The sequence below is a fragment of the Embiotoca jacksoni genome, unplaced genomic scaffold (assembly GCF_022577435.1).
Source record: "Embiotoca jacksoni isolate LCO1_2020_lvr unplaced genomic scaffold, fEmbJac1.0.p SCAF_17, whole genome shotgun sequence".
NCBI lineage: Eukaryota > Metazoa > Chordata > Actinopteri > Embiotocidae > Embiotoca > Embiotoca jacksoni.
Window position 1 is genome coordinate 10,257,432 of NW_027185307.1, and position 22,149 is coordinate 10,279,580.

The 22,149-nt window shown below is 40.3% G+C and overlaps 1 protein-coding gene across 5 annotated transcripts in view; it reads right to left on the bottom strand.

The window, feature by feature from the left end:
- tpk1 (thiamin pyrophosphokinase 1) overlaps window positions 1–21,715 on the bottom strand; it is a 70,182-nt gene extending 48,467 nt beyond the window's left edge. For 2 of the 5 annotated variants that reach the window (XM_069151558.1, XM_069151563.1), the window contains exons 1-4: window positions 21,636–21,715; window positions 20,010–20,098; window positions 14,449–14,523; window positions 5,585–5,654 (exon numbers count right to left, since the gene is read on the bottom strand). In XM_069151558.1, the coding sequence (XP_069007659.1) occupies window positions 5,585–5,654; window positions 14,449–14,523; window positions 20,010–20,052 (188 nt within the window). In that variant the 5' untranslated portion in view covers window positions 20,053–20,098; window positions 21,636–21,715. Of the gene's footprint in view, window positions 1–5,584; window positions 5,655–14,448; window positions 14,524–20,009; window positions 20,099–21,385; window positions 21,558–21,578; window positions 21,604–21,635 lie in introns of those variants that run through there. The other 3 variants (XM_069151560.1, XM_069151559.1, XM_069151561.1) reach the window with 3 other exon arrangements.
- Window positions 21,716–22,149: the final 434 nt, after the last annotated feature.

The following is a 22,149-nucleotide window of genomic DNA, read 5'->3' on the forward strand; positions in this document are numbered from 1 at the left end:
TTCCATCACAGAGCAATAAAGACAGGGGGGCATTTTCAATCAGTTTATAATAGACAAAATCCATCCGGAGTATGGCAGAGTTGCAAGTGAAGTGAGAGGTTTAAAAACAGAAGAAAACTAGTTTGCCTAACAAGATTTTACATAATTTAAATGTCAGCCTTTGACAATATTTTTAGGTCACACACCTCTCAAAATTCCACAGCCTCCAAATGTGCAAACGACAACAAACTACGTGAACAGAGTTGTCAATGGATTAGTATTAATGACAGCTGTGTTACATTTCAATTGACCTGAGGTTCTGACTGCAACAATGACGTCTTAAAATAATATAGTCATAACACATGCTGGTGCTTGCCTGTCAGGCGAGTATCAAAAATAGAGTGTAAGATTTCAATAGAACGAAGAATACATAGAAATGACAGACAAGTAAAAAGAGAGAGACAGAGTCAGAGATATCTCTGTGCCACTAAGTCTATAAGTAGTAGGAAATAAGTAGTCTTGCGCTTGACAACTTCATTTGCTGAGGCTGACAGCTTTATCTTCCCCAAACCAAAATGCATACACAGTCGTATGCTGATACAACTTTGCTCTGAAAATATTTTCCACACATACACATGCTCGGTCAAACACTGACAAGACACAACACAACACAACACGACACGACACAACACAACAGACACACACCTGCAAATTTGATAAACTCTGCTCGTGTACAATTACCTCCTCCCACATTCAGCCACGTTTCCCTCCCTGTTCATCCGTCTCTTGACTTCTTATCCTCTCAGAGGAGTTGATTAGACGAACAAATTAGACAAAATGCAATTTTATTTGAAACGGGCAAGATGCTGGGTTAGATTTTCAGGAGCGCCAGAGGGTGTCAGCTCTGATAAAACAACCTGAGCTCCCATGAAAGGAATGTTTGTGCAAGTTTGGTATGATTATAATCATAATTCCTTTTATGAGGTGAAAGGCTTTAAGTTGGTGACTATCACTCACTGGTCCTGCCTAAAATACTGAGATAATTTAATTACATCCTCATAATAATGCATACAAGACAGGCAAAACGTAGTGCAATTATTTTAGATCAGTACAGTTTTGTATCATCTAAAAAATAAGACAATGTGTTTGTGCACTATTTGGAAGGGGAAGAGGTTGACGATGATACATTTCTACTTGAATTACAAATTCCAGACTCTTGGTAGTGGAATGGTACTTCAGCATTTAGTTATTGCTTGGTGAAACTCTCCTCTGATAGTTAGTTACTTGTAACTAATTGTGAATATGTGAATATATATATATATATATATATATATATATATATATATATATATATATATTTACATATGAATGCGTGTTAGTGGAGAATACCGTTTCCTATCTGTGGTAACAAATTAAGGAGCAAATTCAGAGTAATGTGAAGAGCGAAATGAAAAAGTAAAACGCAAAGAAAAAGCATGTGCGTATAAGCAACACTCAACTACAGGCATAATTATGAGCCTTAGGCATCCCTCATGTAAATATGTAAAATAAGTACAGGAGATTCAATACCAAGAAAAGAACAAATAAGTGACCCAGATTCTTAAGAAATGAGCAAACTGAGTGATCAAGGGCATACACGTCATCATCAAAGAAAAGAATGCTCTGAATATATTAAGGATGAAAAACAGTACACTACTAAATGTTGTGATGTAAATGATGTGAAGTATATGCTTTGGCTTTTGCAGTCACCAGATCTCAACCCAGTTGAATGCCTATGAAAGATTTTGGACCGACGTGTTAGACCGTGCTCACACAACCATCGTCAAAGCACCAAATGCGAGAACATCTTTTTAAAGAATGGTGTTCCACCGGCATAGTTGCAGACTTGTAGAGTCGATACCAAGGTGCGCTGAAGCTGCTCAGGTGGCACGTGGTGGCCCAACACCTTATGTTCTTTTTATTCCTTTGATTTGTCACCAGGAGAAGTGCTAATAAAAAAATCAATAATGGTTGATATGTGTCTGTGGTTTGCAGCTGAGTGGGAAGCAGCTGGGATGAAAGTCAGCACTTGGTTCTCAGCTGGAAAGCCAAAGCTTTCGATTTACCAGTTGTTGCCTATGGTGATGAGCTTTGGGTAGTGACCAAAATAATAAGATCACGGATACAAGCAGCTCTGCAGGGTGACCGGGTTAAGCCTTAGAGACTCCAACATTTTGGAGGGGGTTTGGGCATTCGACTAGGATGCCTCCCGGGCACCTTCCGTAGAAGGTTTTCCGGACATGTGCAAATGGTAGGGGCCCCCGGGGTAGATCCAGAACACGCTGGAGGGATTATGTATCTAATCTGACCTGGCAATGCCTTGGGGTCCGTGTAGAGGCCACCGTAACCCAACCCAAAATTAGCAGTAGAAAATGGATGGATGAATGGATGGATATTTCTGCCACTTACATCAGCTGAGAAAGGCCAGTTAAACAAAAACAAAAAGGATCCCAATTTAAATGGACGCAAGCTTCATTCGGATCAAAAATATGTAATTTGTCTCCTAACCCCACATAGTGAAGTCGAATCAGTGTCAATTGACTCATCAGGAGGTAGAAAGCCTTCGCCTCAAGTGCCCCCTCTTTAATTTCTACCATGAAGTCTGTTTTGACAGAAAATGAAACATCACTTTTCTTTCAGCTGTGGGAGGCCTTCCGCCCACTCTGTTCTTGTGGCAGTGCCGGGGACCGTGGAGGTCAGCCGGAAACTTTAGTATCTTCATTATACGGTATTTTGAGGGATACACAATCACAGAGAAACATGTGGACAAATACACAAACTATCACTGCACGTATTAAGGCCATCACTCTTTCCAAAAGGTTTCACTTCACCTACATTTCAAGAGCAAGGAAATTGTTAACGCTACAAATTTCAGTTTTGCTTTGCCCTCGGGAAAAAAAAAATCAGCCACCAACACAGATCACCTGCAGGTTAAAAAAACGCTTTGAATTTTTTTTCAATGAACCTGACTAGTTTACATCCTCACCAGCAAAAATGCAGACAATCGGATCAAATTGGTGACGGTGCACTGACTTTTGTGGGCTTCCCTTTGTAAAGCCAGCTCTTAAAAGTCAATGTGTTGCACGGTAGCGAAGCAGCACAGCTTTACTTGCAGGAATTAAGGGAGGATGATCCTTTCATGAGTCTGTTTATATGTATATGTTGTATATGTTTATAAACAGAGTGTTTATAAACATATACAATTCTGCTTATGTATCTATTACATCTTCATCTCTGTTTCAAAAACATTTATCAAGCAATCTGCCTCTTGTGTAGTCATCTTATCTATTGCTGTGCATCTCTCTCACACCTCCCTCTATTCAATTATATTGGATACATGGAAATGTTGCTGCTCTTGTCTGTGTTCCAGAACTGTGAAGATCTCATAAAATTCAGCTTTGATTGATTACTTGCATCTCTCTCTCCCACCCTCCTCTCCTCTCTGTCTCTGTAGTCCATTAGTTATGCTAATGTTGGGTTAAATACATCTTAACTTGTTGGTGATTGATTTACACGTCCCCACCCATAAAAATGTCCTCCCTTTTTTCCATCCTCCTCCTCCTCCTCCCACCCTCCCTGTGTAATGTATAACTTTTCAGCACAGTTGATGCTAGAGTTGAGAGCAGCCGGGCAAAAAGAAAAGCCTGGCTGACAGCTCCACTGTTCAGGCTGCAGACACAGCTCGGACTACAGGGTCAGAATATTAATCTGCACTGTCACACAAACAAACAGAACAATGAGCGATGCCTCCGCCATCAGGGCGAAAACGAACACTTCTATAGTTTGTTTGAAGCACGGACAGATATGCATGGCTTGTTTTGTGTTAGAGACACACTGAAAGAAATGCATGCACATTCTTGGGGACGCATAAAAACACATTGTCTCACCATGTTGGTGTCTTAATGGATAACAATTGCTGCTGGTTCAACAATGTCTGTAGTCATCTATGGTGAATTCCACCGTCGTGGTCTTGGAGCAGGCAATTTTCTACCTCCTCCCGTTTATGATATTGATCATGTGAAATTGTCTATGCTAAAAACAAATTGTTACGGTACCTAACTACAAAAGCTGTTTTATTGGTTTATAATTTGTAATTTCATACTTACCTCCACCAAAGATGTTACTGTTAAGGCTGTCAAACCCTGGGCAATGAGTGCCTAGTTTTCTATTTATCTGGATGCCTGACATTAATGTGGAAAATAAATCAATAACCCCTTTTTACCTCGGTTAAGAACGTTATATTTTCAGTGTAGTTTGTCTGTTTGTAAGCAGGATTATGAAAGAACGACCTGACCGATTTTCATGAAACTATGTGACGGTGTAGCGTGGGCCAAGGAAGAACCAATTGCAGTCATTCAAGCACACCATAATTATTTATATAACAACAATATTTTATAAATCATTTAAGATTTCAGCTTTAAACGTAGGTTCTAATTTTAAGTACTAAATGTTTTCCTGGTGAGAAACTAAACGGGCCTAAATGACGTCATTCTGAAAAATGTTTCCTCACCTCAGATGTCCAGGACTTAAAATGGTTGTTACGGCGACAGATTTGTTAAAACATGCACATATACACATAACATTCCATTCACACCCTGACAAAAAAACCCACTCATGCTCACACTAAGGGCGTTAATGTGGAAGCCTCAACACTTCGGGGACCCCAGTCATCCCCAGATCCATCTGTGTCCTGACAGCAGTCCTCCATTAGCCACACATGCCCAAAAACATGTTGCAACAGAATACAGTACTTTGTCACACAGCACTCATACTTAAACAGGCTGTATTTTCTCACCTGGAGCACATATATATATATATATATATATATATATACATATATATATATATATATATACATACATACATATACACACACACACGCATTCACAGGGTTGTTTTAACACACAAAGAACCAAACTATTCACTGTGGAGGCAAATCACACATCTGTCTCTGCACACACATATCTGCACACACAGGCACACTAACAAAGGAATGGGAGAACACACACACACACACACAGGCAGCACTGCCGTGACCCCCCCCGCCCCCTTTCCACCCAGTGTGGATCAATTATTTGTCCACCTGGCCGGTTATCAGTGATGGTGGTTGAATATTAGCCTGAATATGCAAACACTGTTCTTTATAAGAGCGTTAGCCAACTCGCATCACATTCTACCACTAAATAAGCAACCAATGTCAGCACAGGTCAGTCAGCATAGTAAAAAAAAAAATATATATATATATAACTTTTATTTCCCTCTTAAATTCCTATGGAGACATTCAGGGAAGAGATGTACAGTTCTTGGACCACACACACACACACACACACACACACACACACACACACACACACACACACACACACACACACACACACAATCGTGCATATACAACCAGTCACATACTTGCTAGGTGAACAATATGCTTCTGATGCTGCTATCTTTGAGGTTAAAAAAGAAACGCAATTCTTGCAAATAAAACCATGTGTAGTTCCTCAATTCAATCATCTAAGTGCATGAACAGGCATTTCTGTGAAAACACATACTAGCTAATGAACAGACTCACCTGTCTCGATTTCCGGCAGTGACGTCATAAAGGTGATTGGCAGCCCCGTCAGCACACGCCCTCAAGAGAGCTACAGAAAGACAGACAGAGATACTTTAGCCTGTGTAACTGAAAGAAATTGATTAGAAATGAATACTACGCCTAACTTCTACTTACTTTTTTAAATACAACAATCTAATGTTAGATACAGACAATGTGTGGCGGCACAAAGAACCAGTTTCCACGTATGCAGAGGTGAGTTTAGGATGGGTGTGATCACTTTTCTTTAGGATGTGTGGATTCTTGAGTCAGTTATTCCAATGTTTATCCATAACTTTAGTCTGGCTGTAATTTTCTACCTCATTAGGATTATTTTGCCTGAAAACCCATCCCACTTAGAATGCCTCACTGCAAACATGAAACACTACTTCTGATTAGTCTCAGGAGTGGGATACCAACAAGATTGGCACATTCTAATACTACCTGGTATTGGACATTTGTTAACAAAGGAATTAGAAAATGAAAGACATTGTTTTCAGATTGGGGCTTGTATACAGGGCATATGTTGATAAGAACCATATCACACACCTTTCCAGTGTCAGCCCTAAATACTGCATGTTCTCTCTTTAGTTTCCTTTCAAGCGGTGTGGAGGGTTTTTTGAACAAATATATACAGAAAAGGAAAGGCACAGCATTAACAATGTGAGATTTAAACACAGCACTTTGGACACCAACATCAGCAACCCAAAGGTTTTTGTTTAATAAATGTATTAACTTCAATCACTGCAAAGATGTACAAAGTTTGAATACGGTTCAAATTAGTTAGAAAATAAGTAATATCCTACACCGTGCGAATAAAGCATTATGGTTAAAAACAATTTGACTCTTTAATGGAGAAGCCAGTGAAAGGGCACTTATCTTTTGCAATCTTTTAAAAACAGTCAAACGAGGCACCTATTTGCCGGTCTTAAAATGTTATTCATGATGCACTAAATTAGATGCAAACTATTTGCAAATGTATGCACTTTCATGGCTTCTATTCAATTCAAATTGAACAGGCAGCCTATTTTTTTTTTTTTTTTTGAAGAGCCCTTTTCTGTTTAGGGCTGTTGCGGTGCACACGGGGGAAAACTTCAAAGAATCAAGCCCAAGTTTTCTACATGCACCTTGTTTAAAAGTAACTAAAAGCTGCACCAAAGAGACGGGCAACACTCGGCTACAAGTTTTCTGTCTCGTCGGCTTTCTTTCTTCAACTGTGTCCATTCCCCAAACCCACAGATATAACCGTGTTGCCTTTAGGAGACGCAAACTTCAAAAACTAAAATATAACTTAATCTTCACTTAAAAAAAACAAAAACAACTGAAGACACAAGCCTCACTAACAGCGGTATTTACTGTATGAATATTGCCTTGTATTCTTAGGTGTTTAATTATTATTATTAGAAACAACACTGCAACGATATTTCCTTGTTAAAGCAAACCTCACGCTTCAGAGGAAAGAAACACTCGTTATCGGATTTTCACACATCATAGACATGAAATAAACACACTGACTCCTGAGTGAACTGTGACAACAAACAAGTTTAAACTCAGCTAAACTCCCCCAGCCATTATTTCTGTACATCACACAAATCCGAACATATCAGTAGAACCTTCATCCTTAAAAAAAGAAGTGAAGAATGAAACAAAGCACACTGAGCCATACCTCCATACTGTACACTCACATTCACATTCACACACAGATGCACACATACACTAAATTAGACTCGATTAGTGTGTTAAATAGAGAGGAATGATTATTCCGACAGAGGGGGGCATCTTTCTCAATCTAACCATCCTCGCCCTGAGCTCTTACAAAGTGAGAGAATTCAGATTAATTTGCACTGATGTAAATAAGACACTTGTACTCAAAGTAGTGCTTTTATTCATAACCCCCACCACCTGCTGTCGATGTTTCGCGTCAAGACATGATTGGAATGTAAATGACTCATTATCTCTGACAGAGAGCAAAGGCTGAGTAACTTTTCGAAAAAAAACACCGAAACTTTTCTTTAAGCCCGGTGACAGACTGTAAAAGCTATCAGTCATTATCTGTGTATCAAACACAGACTGTACACACAGACACACTGAATAATTTTCAGACTTAACGGTTCGAGAAAAGTTCCTTGTCAATCAATTCCTGAGCGCTGTTTGCATGGCACGCCATTTAAACACACACAGCTACAGTATATCAGAGCGTTGATGTGATTTAAAAACCAACATCATAAAAACCTTTCATAATGATCCATTTACATTTCACATCAGTGATTATTATATGCATTTCCGGACTATATTTCTGTGTAACAAAAAAAATGTAACAGAACGGGTCATCAGTCAATAACAAAGCGCAAAATGTTATCGTAACCTTCTCTTTGATAGTGCTTGTTTTGATAATGAGTTAGTCGCCTCCAGTAGTGTATGAAATATCATAAAAGTCATTTTTAATAATTCATGGACATTAAAACCTCCCTCAACATTATTTTACAATGTAAATTGTAAATCGTTATTAGATTCTGTGTCTTTACGCCACAGTTTCATAAGATATGATATAATACTTATCATTAAGCTGCAGGGATAAATGAGCAGTAGTGCAACAGCACACAGCACAGACCATGTAAGTGAGTAAGTCGTTTAGAAACTACAAACTAGAAGGACATGAGGAGAGTCAGGATGTGTCTTATGCTGCTCGGCAGGTCACTAATTGATTGGTTACATCACACGTTCGATCAGTGTTAGTCCTGAGTTTACAGGGAAGAGGACCCAAACGCATTGGAGACACTGGAGACAGAAAATAAAAACAAAAGGCGAGCTTTATTCATTAAAAGCTGATAAACAGTTGCAAAAAATAGAAGGAAATGGAGGAAAAAAACACAATAATCAAGGAACAAACAGAGGTCCAAAATTTGTGAATATGGGAAAAATAACAATGATTTGGCAACTTAAATAAGGAGAGGCAGAATTGTATGATCACAAGGGGCCTAATTGGCTAATGAGGAACTGATGGGAAAGAAAACTCACAGGAAAGCACACAAAGACAGGAAGTAAACAGCCCCCCCAAAAAATTACAAAATAAAACAGGAAATATAACAAAAATCATGACAGTTTTCTTCTAGTCTCATTCGTAGCACCTTTTGTTGATGCATTTCTTTACATCTCTGCATGTTACCACCACCAACAATGGAATAGCATGAAAAAAAGAGGGTGCTGACAAACAAACAACATTTCTCCATAACCTCACCAATGGTCAGAAACTTATCTGAGCGGCACGTTACAATGTTGGGAAAAAAGAAAACCTCATTACAGTACAGTCATGTTGAAGTTCAACTCGGTGGCCGTGATTTGTTAACACATTTTCTGTAGGAACCCTGTAGCTCTTTTTGTTCTGTTTTCTACTTAGCAGGTACTCAGGTCAAATAAAAGCAAATTTGTTTTCTTGTCTGCATGTTAAATAGTTAAAAAGTCTGCTTCTTATGCTATTCTTGACAAAAACAAAGATTTCTCACTCAGGTTTACACATACAACAGGTCAGGCTTATTCAAAACTTCATGCTCACTCTAAGAGAAAGTTTCACAAATGCTTGTACCAGCAGTCTTTCAAGATAGCTCAACCTCTCATTCGTCTTCATCACAGTAAATGGCTAAAGTGGGTAATCGGAACTTGAGAAAGATTATCTCTCCATCCACAGGCGGTGCAGACACAATTACTGTCATTCTCCCACTAAAAACAATAAATTGTCGGCCGTTCGAAGTAGGCCACGAGTACAACAGTCTTTACCATCCCCCTCATCTTCTCCTTTCCCCTAAGAGCATTTAGAAAATCACACACACACACACACACACACACACACACACACACACATAGATGTCTTATGATTCCTGACGGCGAGATGATATGAGCCGAGCGGGGACAGCAGGAGCAGTCAAGGGGAGATGACCTTGTAAATAAACTAGCCATCATAATCCCTCCCTGCAGGCTTCACAACCAACTCTTCTTGTCACTCACTCTGCTGCATGACACATACGGTGTGCAGCGCACACACTGCTCTACCTTTAACTTTAATCAACTTTAATCTCTGCTCTCGAGTTTGATGCAGAAAAGGCCTGCGATGATGGAAACACATACACACATGCTGCGTTGGGTTACACTCTGTACTGTATTGATGGGGTTTGTGGGGAGGATTAATACCTGTCAGGTTGGGGCTTTAGCGTTGTACAGGAGAGGGCAAACGGTCACGAAGAGCAGTGAAAAGATTATTATCCTTATTATGATGCCTTGACAGCTTTCCCTTCATCTATCAGTCCGACCCCCTCCCCCCTCTGTTTATCACCCTGTCTCCAGATCCACCATGCTCTCTACACCTTACTTCGAATTTGATTGGTTTCCTGCACGAACACCTCGTTTTCTTTCTCTCCCGCTCCACTCAGTTAGTCTTTACACCGCTCTGTCCTTCTCTTTGTTATTCCAGGTGGCATCATTTCACCAGCTTTCACGCTCATTCTCTTTTCCCCTTCCGCTGACAGTCTCGCAGGAATTTACGTTTCAGCTCACTTTAAAAGTCACTCCTCGCAAACAGCTTCTCTGACACGTGTTGTTCAATGTAGTTCAGGAATGGTTTGTGAGCAGGCCGCCTCACTCCAGCCGCCGCATCAGTCCGACGTGGCCCGACACTCGACTTGCCTACGGGTGATGTTCGCAAACTTCAGCCAGCTGCTCAACATCAACAAAAGATGAGTGCGGCACTTGTAGTCAACACAGTTCCAACACTGGCTTATTAAGAGAGTCACCTTCACTGATTGCATTATTGAACTGCTTGTTTGTATTGTTGCAAAGTGAGCAAGTGAAGGATCTCGAAGTAAATAAATGAGTGACTTATTGAGTGAATGGGTGACTGATGGACTGGATGAGTGGGAGGGTAGGATAAGCAGCCTGATCCCACTTCATGACATCAGGCACCAGTAAATGACTTTCCCTTTGATCAGTGTTGCACTCTTGCAGCCTCCATCGCTCCTGTGCTCCCTGCTGCTCTACCTCTCCCACAGGTGATGGAGGTGGGGCCCAGGGGCAGCACATCAAGGGACCCGAGAGTGCTGTGCATGTTTGTGTTTGGACTGTGGGATGTCTGTGTGTGTGTGTGTGTGTGTGTGTGTGTGTGTGTGTGTGTGTGTGTGTGTGTGTGTGTGTGTGTGTAAGGGTGGAGACCGGGCTCCGCTGCCTCCAGGTGAACAACCATCTGGAGAGTGACACACACTCAGGCATGCGCACACTGACATCTGCTCATCCCATAAACAACATTAAAAATACATGGCATATCAAGCAAGGAATGATGAACTCGCTACGAGGGTGTTTACCATCAAACTGTGGGATATCTGCCATACACGCACAATCACCTTCTTGTCAAAAGTTCTTCAAGTCCCTTGTGCATGGCTGCAAAGAGCAAAACTGATCAGGAAAGCCTTCCAATTTCTGACATCCAAACCGCAGCATTGCTTGTGGCACTTCAGACACCACCAATAAATCTCTCTGAAACTTTTTTCAAAGCAACCTTTTCGAAGCAGGAGCTAAAGCCCAAATCCTCCACGTGACACCACCAGGCACCACCAGGCTGCATCATTCTGACAAAGTACATCTGATAGATCCATCTACTTCACAGCGCCAGCCAGATGGGGCACTTGGTTGGTTTGATGATTTGGTGCAATGCTTGCCTTTAAATGTTTGTGTTTCCTGCAAGTAAAGCTGTGCTGCTTCGCTACCGTGTAACACATTGACTTTTAAGAGCTGGGTCTACAAAGGGAAGCCCACAAAAGTGCTCCACAGTCTGTGCACCATCACCAATTTGATCCGATTGTCTGCATTTTTGCTGGTGAAGATGTAAACTAGTCAGGTTCATTGAAAAAAGCCCCAGCGTGTATACACTGCATTGAAGGTAAATTTAATATCTGGAATAAAACCACATCACTTAAAAAAAAATCTCCATTTCCAAACAATGTTGAGTTATAAGCAACAAGGCCTAAATAATTTGTAAGAAGTCTACTATCTACCATAACTACCAGAAATGAAAATTGGAAGAAAAATGTTAAATGAAATATTATTTTAAATGAAAAATGGGCGTTCAATAGTTGTTACATAACATCAAATAGCAACAGAAGGAACCTACTCAGATGCACAGTATAAGACCTTGATGAGATTTAAGCCATTTTCTTTACAGGTTAACTCTTAACAAAGCTAGAAATATATTCTTGCCAAAGGTTATCTATCTTGGGCAGCAGGCAACCTTTGGTGTGAAATCAGATGAGAAAATTGCTTTGTCTAATGCCACTAAACATTTTCTAGAGGCAGAAACCAACCGAGAGAGCAGCGTCTATCTAACGGTAGGATTTCTGCGCGATAAAAAGAGCAGGTGCCTCTTGGGCTTTTGCTAAGTTGATAGGAATATCAAAGCCGTTCATTAAAATTCAATCTGAAGTGGTTTTAATCACAACTTTTCCTTCAAAGTTATTTTGTTTACTAACCTTCCTCGCTGATTGCATACGTTTATGATTTACATTTTTCATAAATTAGTAGGCCTTCAGTTTTTGTTGTTGTTGTTGTTGTTTTGTGGCATCACAACCAGTGATCCAGGTCACTTCTTTTCATTGTCCTTGATAACACAAATGAGTGCTTATCAAATTCAGCCCAGTTTGATTCAAGTTGTTCTTGCTCTGTTTCTCTGTTTCTGATCAGTTCACCACATTTAAAAGAAAAGCTGTAGTGCATAGGTTGACATGACACTGTCTTGGTTTGCATATTTAATACATCAAAGCCAAGTAGCATAACCGCTATGCAGCAATGCATCTCATAAGCGACGCCTCGGGGAGTCTGGAGCTCTACTTCTCTTCAAAAACCTATTCTTCATCTTTTAACAAAGAGCCTTTCATGCTCGTTTCCGAGTTCTCTGAATTTCTTTTTGTCTTTTAATCTGAGTATTCGTGTGGCATTTATATATGTCTCCTCATTACTAACTACTACAAAAATGTGGTTAGAATATGGGGGATGTCCTTGGTCCATAAACCGCCGGAAAACTTGTGATCAGCAGGTTGCCGATGTGAAAGTGACGGAGCACAGTTCTACCCATCTTCAACGACAATCATCAAAATGCCCTTGAGCAAAAGTGCTATTCTGAAACTGCTAAAGTGGAGCCATTCAGTGAGCTTGTATTGTGCTACTGCTGTGTGTTTGAATATGACTGTACTGTACTTGAACTCTTCTGCCCTTATTAAGAAATTGTGTTATTAGCTAACTTTCAATATATAAGCTAGAGTTGTGCAACAGCGAGAAAACCTTTAGGATGAGAATATTTATCCATGCTCTGGACTATTTAAATCATTTTCTCCTCATTGTTGAAAGAATGCAAGAGGCCTCAGAGACATAGAGAACAGCTCAGGGCCAGTGCTGACGCTGGAGATGTTATGGCTGAAGCAGGCATGTTGTGAATGCGGAGGTGTTGGGTCAAATGGACTTGTTTTGTGTGCCACCTGCAGAGTGGAGTGAACACTTTCAACCACCACCTGTGTTCACATTATTTACCAACCAATTATCCATTCGCTGTGTATATAGGTGTGAACGCTTACCATTTGGACGCTATGTGTTAAATGAGCTACATCTCCCACACAGTTCTCTCTATATTGACATTAACCTACACAAATTAAAGCTGAGACTCGGCACTTTAATGCAGTATTCTTTATTTACGTCAAATCAAATCTGCTGAAGAACAAAGAACAAAATGAAGAGGAACTGTCCCAATACTTCTGGCCTGGACTGTGGAGACTAATTAATGACCAGAGCTTATCTCCTTATTGATAAGCATGTATAGGACACAAAAACAGACTTGAAAACTGTTGGACTAATTAATGGTTACCTAAAGGTGCTGGTCCTTTACAATAAACTGGGTCACAGCTCTGTGGCATCAATCATCCTCTCATCTGTCATCCTCCCTGTGCCGCTGATATGAAGAATGCTCCACAGCTGGTCGAAAGGGGCTCAGCCTCCAAGTCTACTAGAATTGAACTAAATTGGAGATACATAGCGCAGAAGGCTCAGTTCTCACGTACCGCGTAATTAGCATTTGTTTGTTGCTTGTTCATTGTAATTTGCTGCTATAATAAGCACCACGTGGCTGTGATCAGGTTGTCTTCGGATTGAGCGGTGAAAGATGTCACGTGTCTGTCATTCTACATTCTGCTTGTTAAACAGGTGCATGAGAAACAGCAGCTTTTGTAGCAGTTGCAGATAATGAGTAATGTAATATTCAACTGGAGTAACCCTCGAGTCTGCTTTGTTGCCCGCCCTCATGCAAACAGGCAGTGACCCAGAGAGCAGAGGTTAAAAGAGAAACGCAGTCAGGCAAAAGTCAACTCTGACAGCTGGGTTTCTTGCTTCTTCTTCATGCTCCCTACTATCAGACGTTAGTATTGGCTGAAATTCCATTATCGGAAATAACAATGAGTTAGTTAACTGGTCAATAATTTATTAGCCGCTAATATATTGTGAATTCCTAATGTGCATTGTTTTAGGTTATTTTGGTTTTGAATGTATTCATTATTCAAGTCATGCAGCCAGAGAAGTCATTGAAAAATAAATAAAAAGCCACACTTCCAAACAAGGGAATTATTTTCTGCAAAACATCAGAGGACAGGTGGACAGAAGGTGGGGAAGGAGCCGTTTCAATGACATAGCAGCAATTAGGATTATGCACAGAGGTTACAAAGGCTTCAGACCACAGCCTGACAAAAACAACTGGGGAATACGTGGTCAGTGTAAACCAATACAAATGGGATTTAAGCGATATAAAAAGGTCTTAAGTGATCTACCTTTATTCCAGAGGATGTTAAGGTAGTCCTTATCCAGAGGCTGGTTGAGAATGATCAGACAGATCCTCTGTGTGCCTGGAAAAGGAGACGGTAGGGAAAAGGGGGAATGTATAAATCACTATAATCTGATAGAAACAGACAACTGATGGAGCATAACAGACAAATAGAAAAAACAGCAAAGACAGAACATATCATCAGTTGCATGTTCAAAACAATACCTTATAAATACACACTGGAGGCTGCTGTTTGTGGCACTGAATGTGCTAAATAAGGAGCAAAATTAAAACAAAGCCACGATAATAAGGTCATTATCACGCTCCACATGAAGAGAAGAATAAAAAAGGAAGAGAGGTTAAAAACAGAAGCCATTTCAGAAAAGCCTTGGTTTCATGAGAGTTCAAAATGTTTTCCATTAGGCAGCAAGTGGTTTGTTCGCAACATCAGAGGAGAAGAAAGCGTAACCGTGTGTATCCAACTCTGGTGATGTTCCTTTACCTTGATCAGGGTATCAATCAATGTCCAGGTCCTTATCATTGATTCAAAAATAAGGGAAGTCTGTGCACTCAGACTTTCACACATTTAATGTGTGACATATCATTTGGAGTAATAAAGAAAAAGCCCTTCAAAAGAAACATAACCTATCATCCTCGTCTCTTTTTCTTGTCGGTGTACCCTCGTGTTTCATTTTCAAAGCCTCTGTCTCATCTTCCAGCCTTTCATAAACCTTCTTCTTCCCCCAACACCCCCCCTCCCCCAATCAACCTGGCTTTAAGCTTTTCTTTTGCTCTGCTGCTAATGCAGATCCCCAGACCAATACTTTGGAATTGTCATGTATCTGTATGCAGGAGATGTAAAAAGAAAAAGGGAAACATTCAGTCATCCATTGACAAAGCTAAAAGAGAGCTGGTAGAAAAAGCTTAATGGACCAAAGACTAAAGCATCTTCACATTTTTCATTCTTCCCTTATATATCTCTCCCCCCCCCCCTCCATATCTGCCCTGATGAAAGATTTCTCATCCTTTTTTTAAGGTTGCCTTTCATAGCAAAGCCAAAATGCCATATACAAGCTTAGTTATTGATTACTCTGTCTTAAACCTGATTTACGTAAATTCCACACAACAGCACAGTATGAAGCACCCACTAAAGCTCGTACATTTCCCGATACACTGTGAATGGAGCAGGAGGCCAGAAAAAAACAACAATGAGGGAAAAAAAGAAGAAGAATATACTTTAGGTTTCGTGAACTTCTCACTGCAAAATGTGCATCACCTGAAAAAATGTTGTAAAAAAACCCCCACCCTTTTAGGATTTATACCCTCGGGTGTAAAGAGTGCATTTTGGCTCAGCTGAGAAAGTGTGGAGGAAAAAAAAAAGAGATGTCCTTTGGGTTTGTGACTTTGTTGCCGCGGTGGGCTTGATGTTGTTAAAAAAAGTTCACATGACTGGAAGGTCATTTTCCAATACGAAAGTCAACCCCAGCCAAGTATGGTAAGAAGGGAGAGGGAAGAAAGAGAGGGTAAAGAGGCGACACAAAGGAGAAGGGAAAAGAAAGGAGGACATGCGGACAGGAGGGGTGGATGTGAGGAGGAGGAGGAGGAGGAAGAGGAGGAGTAGATTTGTCAGTCCTGTCTCTTAATTGGCTGGAGGTGTACACAGAACAAAAGACAAACTCAACCAGCCGTGACTTTTCAGATAAGCCTTTGTCACACAAAATGCACACCTCCCTCACAAACACGCACACACAAGGAGGTGTGTGGCCTTTCGTGCACTTTGTTCAAAGAAATGTCACCTTGGGATTCTTTTAAAAGTGCCAGACAGCATAAATACCACACACACACGCACGCACGCACCAAATTCAAGTGCATAAGCTAGCACATAGATTCTCCAGGAATAGGCATTTACAATTAAAATGTGAAATTTAAAAGGCTAACTGTGCACACCAGGGATTTTAAAATGCAGACATCCAGAGGCTGTTTTTATATTCCCCTCCGAGAGTCTAGATAAGCATTTCCTGCAAGAAATTAAACTAAAGAAGCCATAGAAATATATTCTAAATGTATCTAATGGGAGAAACAGTGCTTCACTATCCTGTGCAGTTGGGAAAAAAAAACAGATTTGAAAAGTGGATGATACAGGAATCTAAAACACATCTGATAACCTTTAGTGACAAATGTATCCCAAAAAAATGATATCATCCGGAGGGTTTGTGTCCTCGGATTTGCTCTGTTCTGCAGACATTTGGGGGATTATTTGCACACCGTGAAATCTTTGGACTAAATATGAGATTTGTAGAGTGAGCAAACGCAAGTGTCGCCCTACAATGGTTAGCTAATACGTTTGAGTAAACATTTGTTATAATGGATGTTTCAACTGCTGATAGCTTCCTGACAGAAGTGTGTGTGCGTGTATTGACTGATGGTGGCCTTTGCGTGTTGCTAATTTTCAAGCCCTACGTGAACAGTAAATCAACAGCACTTCTATCACGCACACGTGTGAGAATGTCAAGTAGGATATACAGTAAAGCATGCAGCACAATTACAGTATCCTTTGTAGTCGAACAAGATGATTATATTGATTTGACACCTTCAACAACAATCAATGAGAGATACAAAAGAGGCAAGAAAGATGTCAATGCATCATAATGTTACATACTGAAGGAAGTAGGAGTCAGAGGGCAGATAATCAAAACTCAGAAAGCGACAGAGTGACTTTGAGCAGAGGTTCCCAAACTTTTTAGACCATACACCACTATGTACCAAACCAATTTTCACAAGTACCGCTTCTCAATACAAATATTAACACTTTTTTTCATAAAATAAAATGAGCTGATTTAACAATTCAAAAGCCTCAGAAATGCTGCATAACACCAACACGAGGCTACTGTTTTTAAGACCTATTGATACATTTATTAGTAAGAGCACTCACAAAAGTCACTTAAAATCAGCAGGTGCGGGTGCTTAGAAACCATTTTTTTGGACCTGGTACTCATTTCAAAATACCTCTGATTCCACTCACTTAAATCAACGGCAGAGAGTCTGAATCGGTACACGAATGGTGATGTGTTGTATCGGTAATATAAAATGGTCATCCATAAAAGCATCAACATTTAGGTCAGCTGTGATTAGAAGACCCAGTCCTACAACTTAAGCTCAGAGCATATTATTATTAAAACACTGTACACAGTGCAGTATTAATAGGCTCTACTGCTCCACTGGTATGAATACCGTATGAATCCTTTGATCAGAACAGGCCATCTTCTGTTCTTCTTCTTCATTTTTTTTCATTATTGATTCATCTGTCCTCTGGCGTGAACTCTGTCCGAAAATTGTGAAAAGAGCCACAGAAGTTCAAATGACTAGTTTTGTCCAAACAGCAGACACAAATTGGGTCAATTCCCAATGAGGTATAAAACAGAGAGGCAGAAGATTGTGAATGTTTCACATTTCATTCTGATAAATTACTTTTACTTACATTTAATCGAATATCAAAATTATGTTCTGACAATTGACTAATCATTTCAGCCCAATTATGTTTAGATTTGTTTATGTAAAAAGAAAGAGGGCCTGTGTTCATCTTATATGGGAACCAAACATGATCTGAATCCCTGTATGCAGCTCAGCCAATACAACGGAGTCAGTGAAGACCGCTGACACACTATGACGCTGTTTGATTGTAGCATTAGCAGCAATACATGTTCAGACCAGAGGAGCAGGGAGGGGAGGGGAAGGGAAGGGAAGGGAAGGGAAGTTCTTGGCATTGCACCTTGCATTTCTTGGCCTGTGTTCATGTTTGGTGGTGTGTTTTTCACATCCCATTTTGAGGTAAAGACATGTTCTGCTAGAGTACAGCTCAATTCCTCAGCTATCCAAACTGTGGCAGGTTGAAGGTTAGTAGTGACACCAAATTACAGCTCTCCTTTATGAAATAACTCCGTGAATTCAGCGAACAACAGAGAATATTAAAAAGTCAAGGACTCAGACTTCAAATTCACTTGTACCTTGAAACTACACACACACTATACTTTACTGTATGTTTATGAACATGTGTGATCGTTGCATACCAAACACTCCAAAAAAGGATGAGACAGGGATACACTTTCTTTTTTTTTTTTTTTACTCCTGAACTGTTTATTTATATCTTTGTATGGGTGCACAATATTTCCAGCCTGTGTCAAAGCACCACGCCACATTCTAATCTCATGCTTTTCAACTAATGGCACTGTGGTGGCGGGGCGTGGTTAGCTCAGCTGCAGGGGGGAGAGAGTGGTGGAGTGGTTCAGGGAACAGGAGGAGGATAATTGGCGCAGCTGAACTGAATCGGGGGAATTGGTTTCTCTCCTTTTATAAGTAAGCGGGACCTGGTGAGGAGAGAAGGAGGAAGCAGCCTGGGAACGGACGCTCGGAGGCAGGGCAGGAGAGCGCCGACACCGGGCTTAGCAGAGTGTGTGCCGCAGTGTGGATTGAACAATGAAACAAAACCATAAACCGAACTTTGTGGCTCAGCGTGTCGTCATCTGTCTCAAAGGAACCCCCACGGTAGCTCAGACTTGCTACAGGCACCCACCCTTCATTACAATGTTGAGCAGTCGGGAATATATTTCATATAAGTCCCAACATCTTCTTTTTATCATTCTGAAAAATTACATAGAGCTAAGAAATGTAACTCTGGCTGTAATACAGGAGGTGGAGTAGGCTACATTTGCCTGCTGTCTGCTCTACAGGCCAAACTCTTGTACAATCTCCCTGACCTTTACAGATCTGTGTAAAACCTGCCCTTGGACTCGCTTCAGCTCTCCTTCCTCCACACTCATATAGACACACACACATACACACGCGCACACACACGCGCACACACACACACACACGCGCACACACACCACCAGGGAGCTGACATAAACCTTGACCTGAGAGCAGTGGCCAAAGGCAGCTGTAACCAGCTTCCTCCTCAGGTCTGTTTGGCCGCCTGTTGACCATCTGCAGGATCCTTATAGATTATCTTTGGGGAGATAAATATCAATGCAGAGTTTCATCTTGCTTTTGGAAAAGAGATGATTAATGGGCTGATTTTCTTGGTTAAATGTCAAATTGAAACTGCGTTGAGTTGAAACAAAGTGGATTTATATTTATTTATTTTATTCAGGAGCTGGCAGATAGATTATTATTTTTTATACATATTTAAATAATCTAACCACTTCTTCAAAGCAAACACATCAAGCCCTCTTTTGGCAAAGATTCATTATGTATGCGGAACAAAAAAGACATCTCTTACACACACACTGTTGTCATGAAAGTGCTCGAGATTTGTTTTTGAGTTGTAAATCCCCCAAGACTGTTTGGGTGTTTGTGTGTGTGTGTGTGTGTGTGTGTGTGTGTGTGTGTTACAGTGAGCTCAGAGAGAGGAAGACAAGTTGTGAGCATTTTGATCAGCTCCCTGCACATCATCTGTGTTTGGGTGGGTGTGTCCCACCCACACGTGTTTGAAAACACCATATGCGTTTGTGCAGATCCGTGTGCTTGGCGTGTGTGTGTGTGTGTGTGCGTGTGTGTTTGGAAAGGCAGTACCTGAGGGCAGCAGGCAGTCCAAAGGCGTCAACTCTTCATCCATGGCCAGGACACAGGAGCTCGTCTTCAATCAGCCGACTCACTTGGAACTGAGGAGAAGAGGCCAGATGTTGTTGCTACTTGTCATGCTTTTATCTTTCTTTTTGTATTTCCTCCTTTTGTCCTTCGGTTTTAAACCTATCAAAGGATGTCATTTCACAACGTTTCTCTAATCCCAGCTCATCACCAGCTGTCTCCTCTGGTCTACTAATTCTCCCTGAAACAAGCAAACTGAATACAAACACTCACACGAACATGAAAGCATGATCACACTGGTGCGTGGCACACAGTAACTCAAGACACATATCGGCACCATGCAAATAACTGTTATTTTTAATTACTGATGAATCTGCAGATTCTCTTCTGAATGAGTCACGCAGTCTAGTCATGTAAATACTCCTCAGTGATACCATTGTATCTCGCGGATTCTCTAAAGTTTCCTAAATAGTCAGTTTACAATTATATGAAAGAGAATAAAAACAAAATGTTTGGCTGTTTTTCGAAGACGGGAGTTATATTAGCAATGAATATAGTTGCCATCTTTTTTGATCAACTAATCAATTAATCAACCAGTCGTTGACAGAAATCCCATCAGGTATGAGCCTGTATCTGTTTCCCTAAAAGGGAGAGAAACCCATTTAGGAAAGCAAAAATAAACTGTAATAAAAATGATCAGAGGCAGTTTGTCAATGAATTGATTAGTGTGTTGACAGGAAATGAATGAGCCACTACTTTATTAGTAGTTTCAGTTGTTAAAAAAAAAAAAAAAAAAAACATTTAACACAGACTGACACAGTGGTGGAAAGTCACTAAGTACATTTACTCAGGTACTGTACTCAAGTCCAAGGCACCAGAGAGGAATATCACACGTTGTACTCTCCCAGAAATCACCTGACAACTCCACAGATTGTTCTGCTGTCACTGTGTGTAAAACTGGATAATAAGTAGTTCAAACTAGCTCCACCTGCAGCAGCTAACATGCTGCTGACACACCGGTGCTCCACAAGTATTAGTCTAATGATGTCATGATAATACCTCAGTCAGGGGGACCAAACCAGTACTTTAATACTTTCAACTGTATTTTGCCGCTGATACTTCTTCAGTAGGATTTGCCATGCAGGACTTTTACTTTGAATTGAGTACTTTTACATTGCTATATCAGGGGCTTTAAAGTCTTTCCACAATGGCACACAAAGCAGCAACAGACATTGCACACTGATTAAATGCCCCCCCCCCCCCAAAAAAAAAAAAAAAAAAAAAAAAAAAAAAAACAGCCACTATGAAACACTCAGAAGCAACAAAAGCAGAAAACAAACAAACAAAAACAAATACTGCACCTTGCACCTTGCAAACACCCCGAACAAAGCACAACCACGATTTAAAAAAAAAAAAAAAAAAGCAAAGGCAGCGGTATGGAGTCGCTGCTCACAATAATACACTGCATGCATGCGACTTTAACAGCAGGGTTATTTAATCATCAACAAAATGACATCGCTAATGATTCATAAAGCTCCTTTAATGGTAACCGACTCCGCTCAGCTTGTCGAGTACCACGTCCCGTGCAGGAGTGGACTTTGGCGTCGTTACCGTTTAATTCATCTCCTGCACCCACTTCACGCGCAGCTGTGACGGCGCCACATTGTGATACTTCCGCCATTGGTGTTGTAAACAGTCAACGACGACGTTACAGAGCAGGATCGAAGAGAGGCTTGATTTTGTTGTGGGGACACCTAGAGGCCAAGAGTGGAAATGTGCTTTCTTTGTAATTTTCTAAGAATTCGTTTTTTCTATATATTCAGGGTTTCTTCTGCAAATTAATAAATAGTTAAATTCACAATAATGTTGAATAAATTATTCCAGTTAAAGTATGATAGTAAACAGATATCCAATTTAATTAATTAGATGTTGTTGTTTTGCTTTTTTTTTATTATTATTAATTTTTTTTATCAAAAAAGGGGTAAAATGAATGCTATTTTTTTTTTTAAATTGATATATCATTATATTATTTATGGTGGTATGTGCGAAGCTTAAACATGTTAAGAACCCTTAAAACGAATCTGCTATATCGGCAATTTTTTATGTTGAACTCTCATAGTGTTTA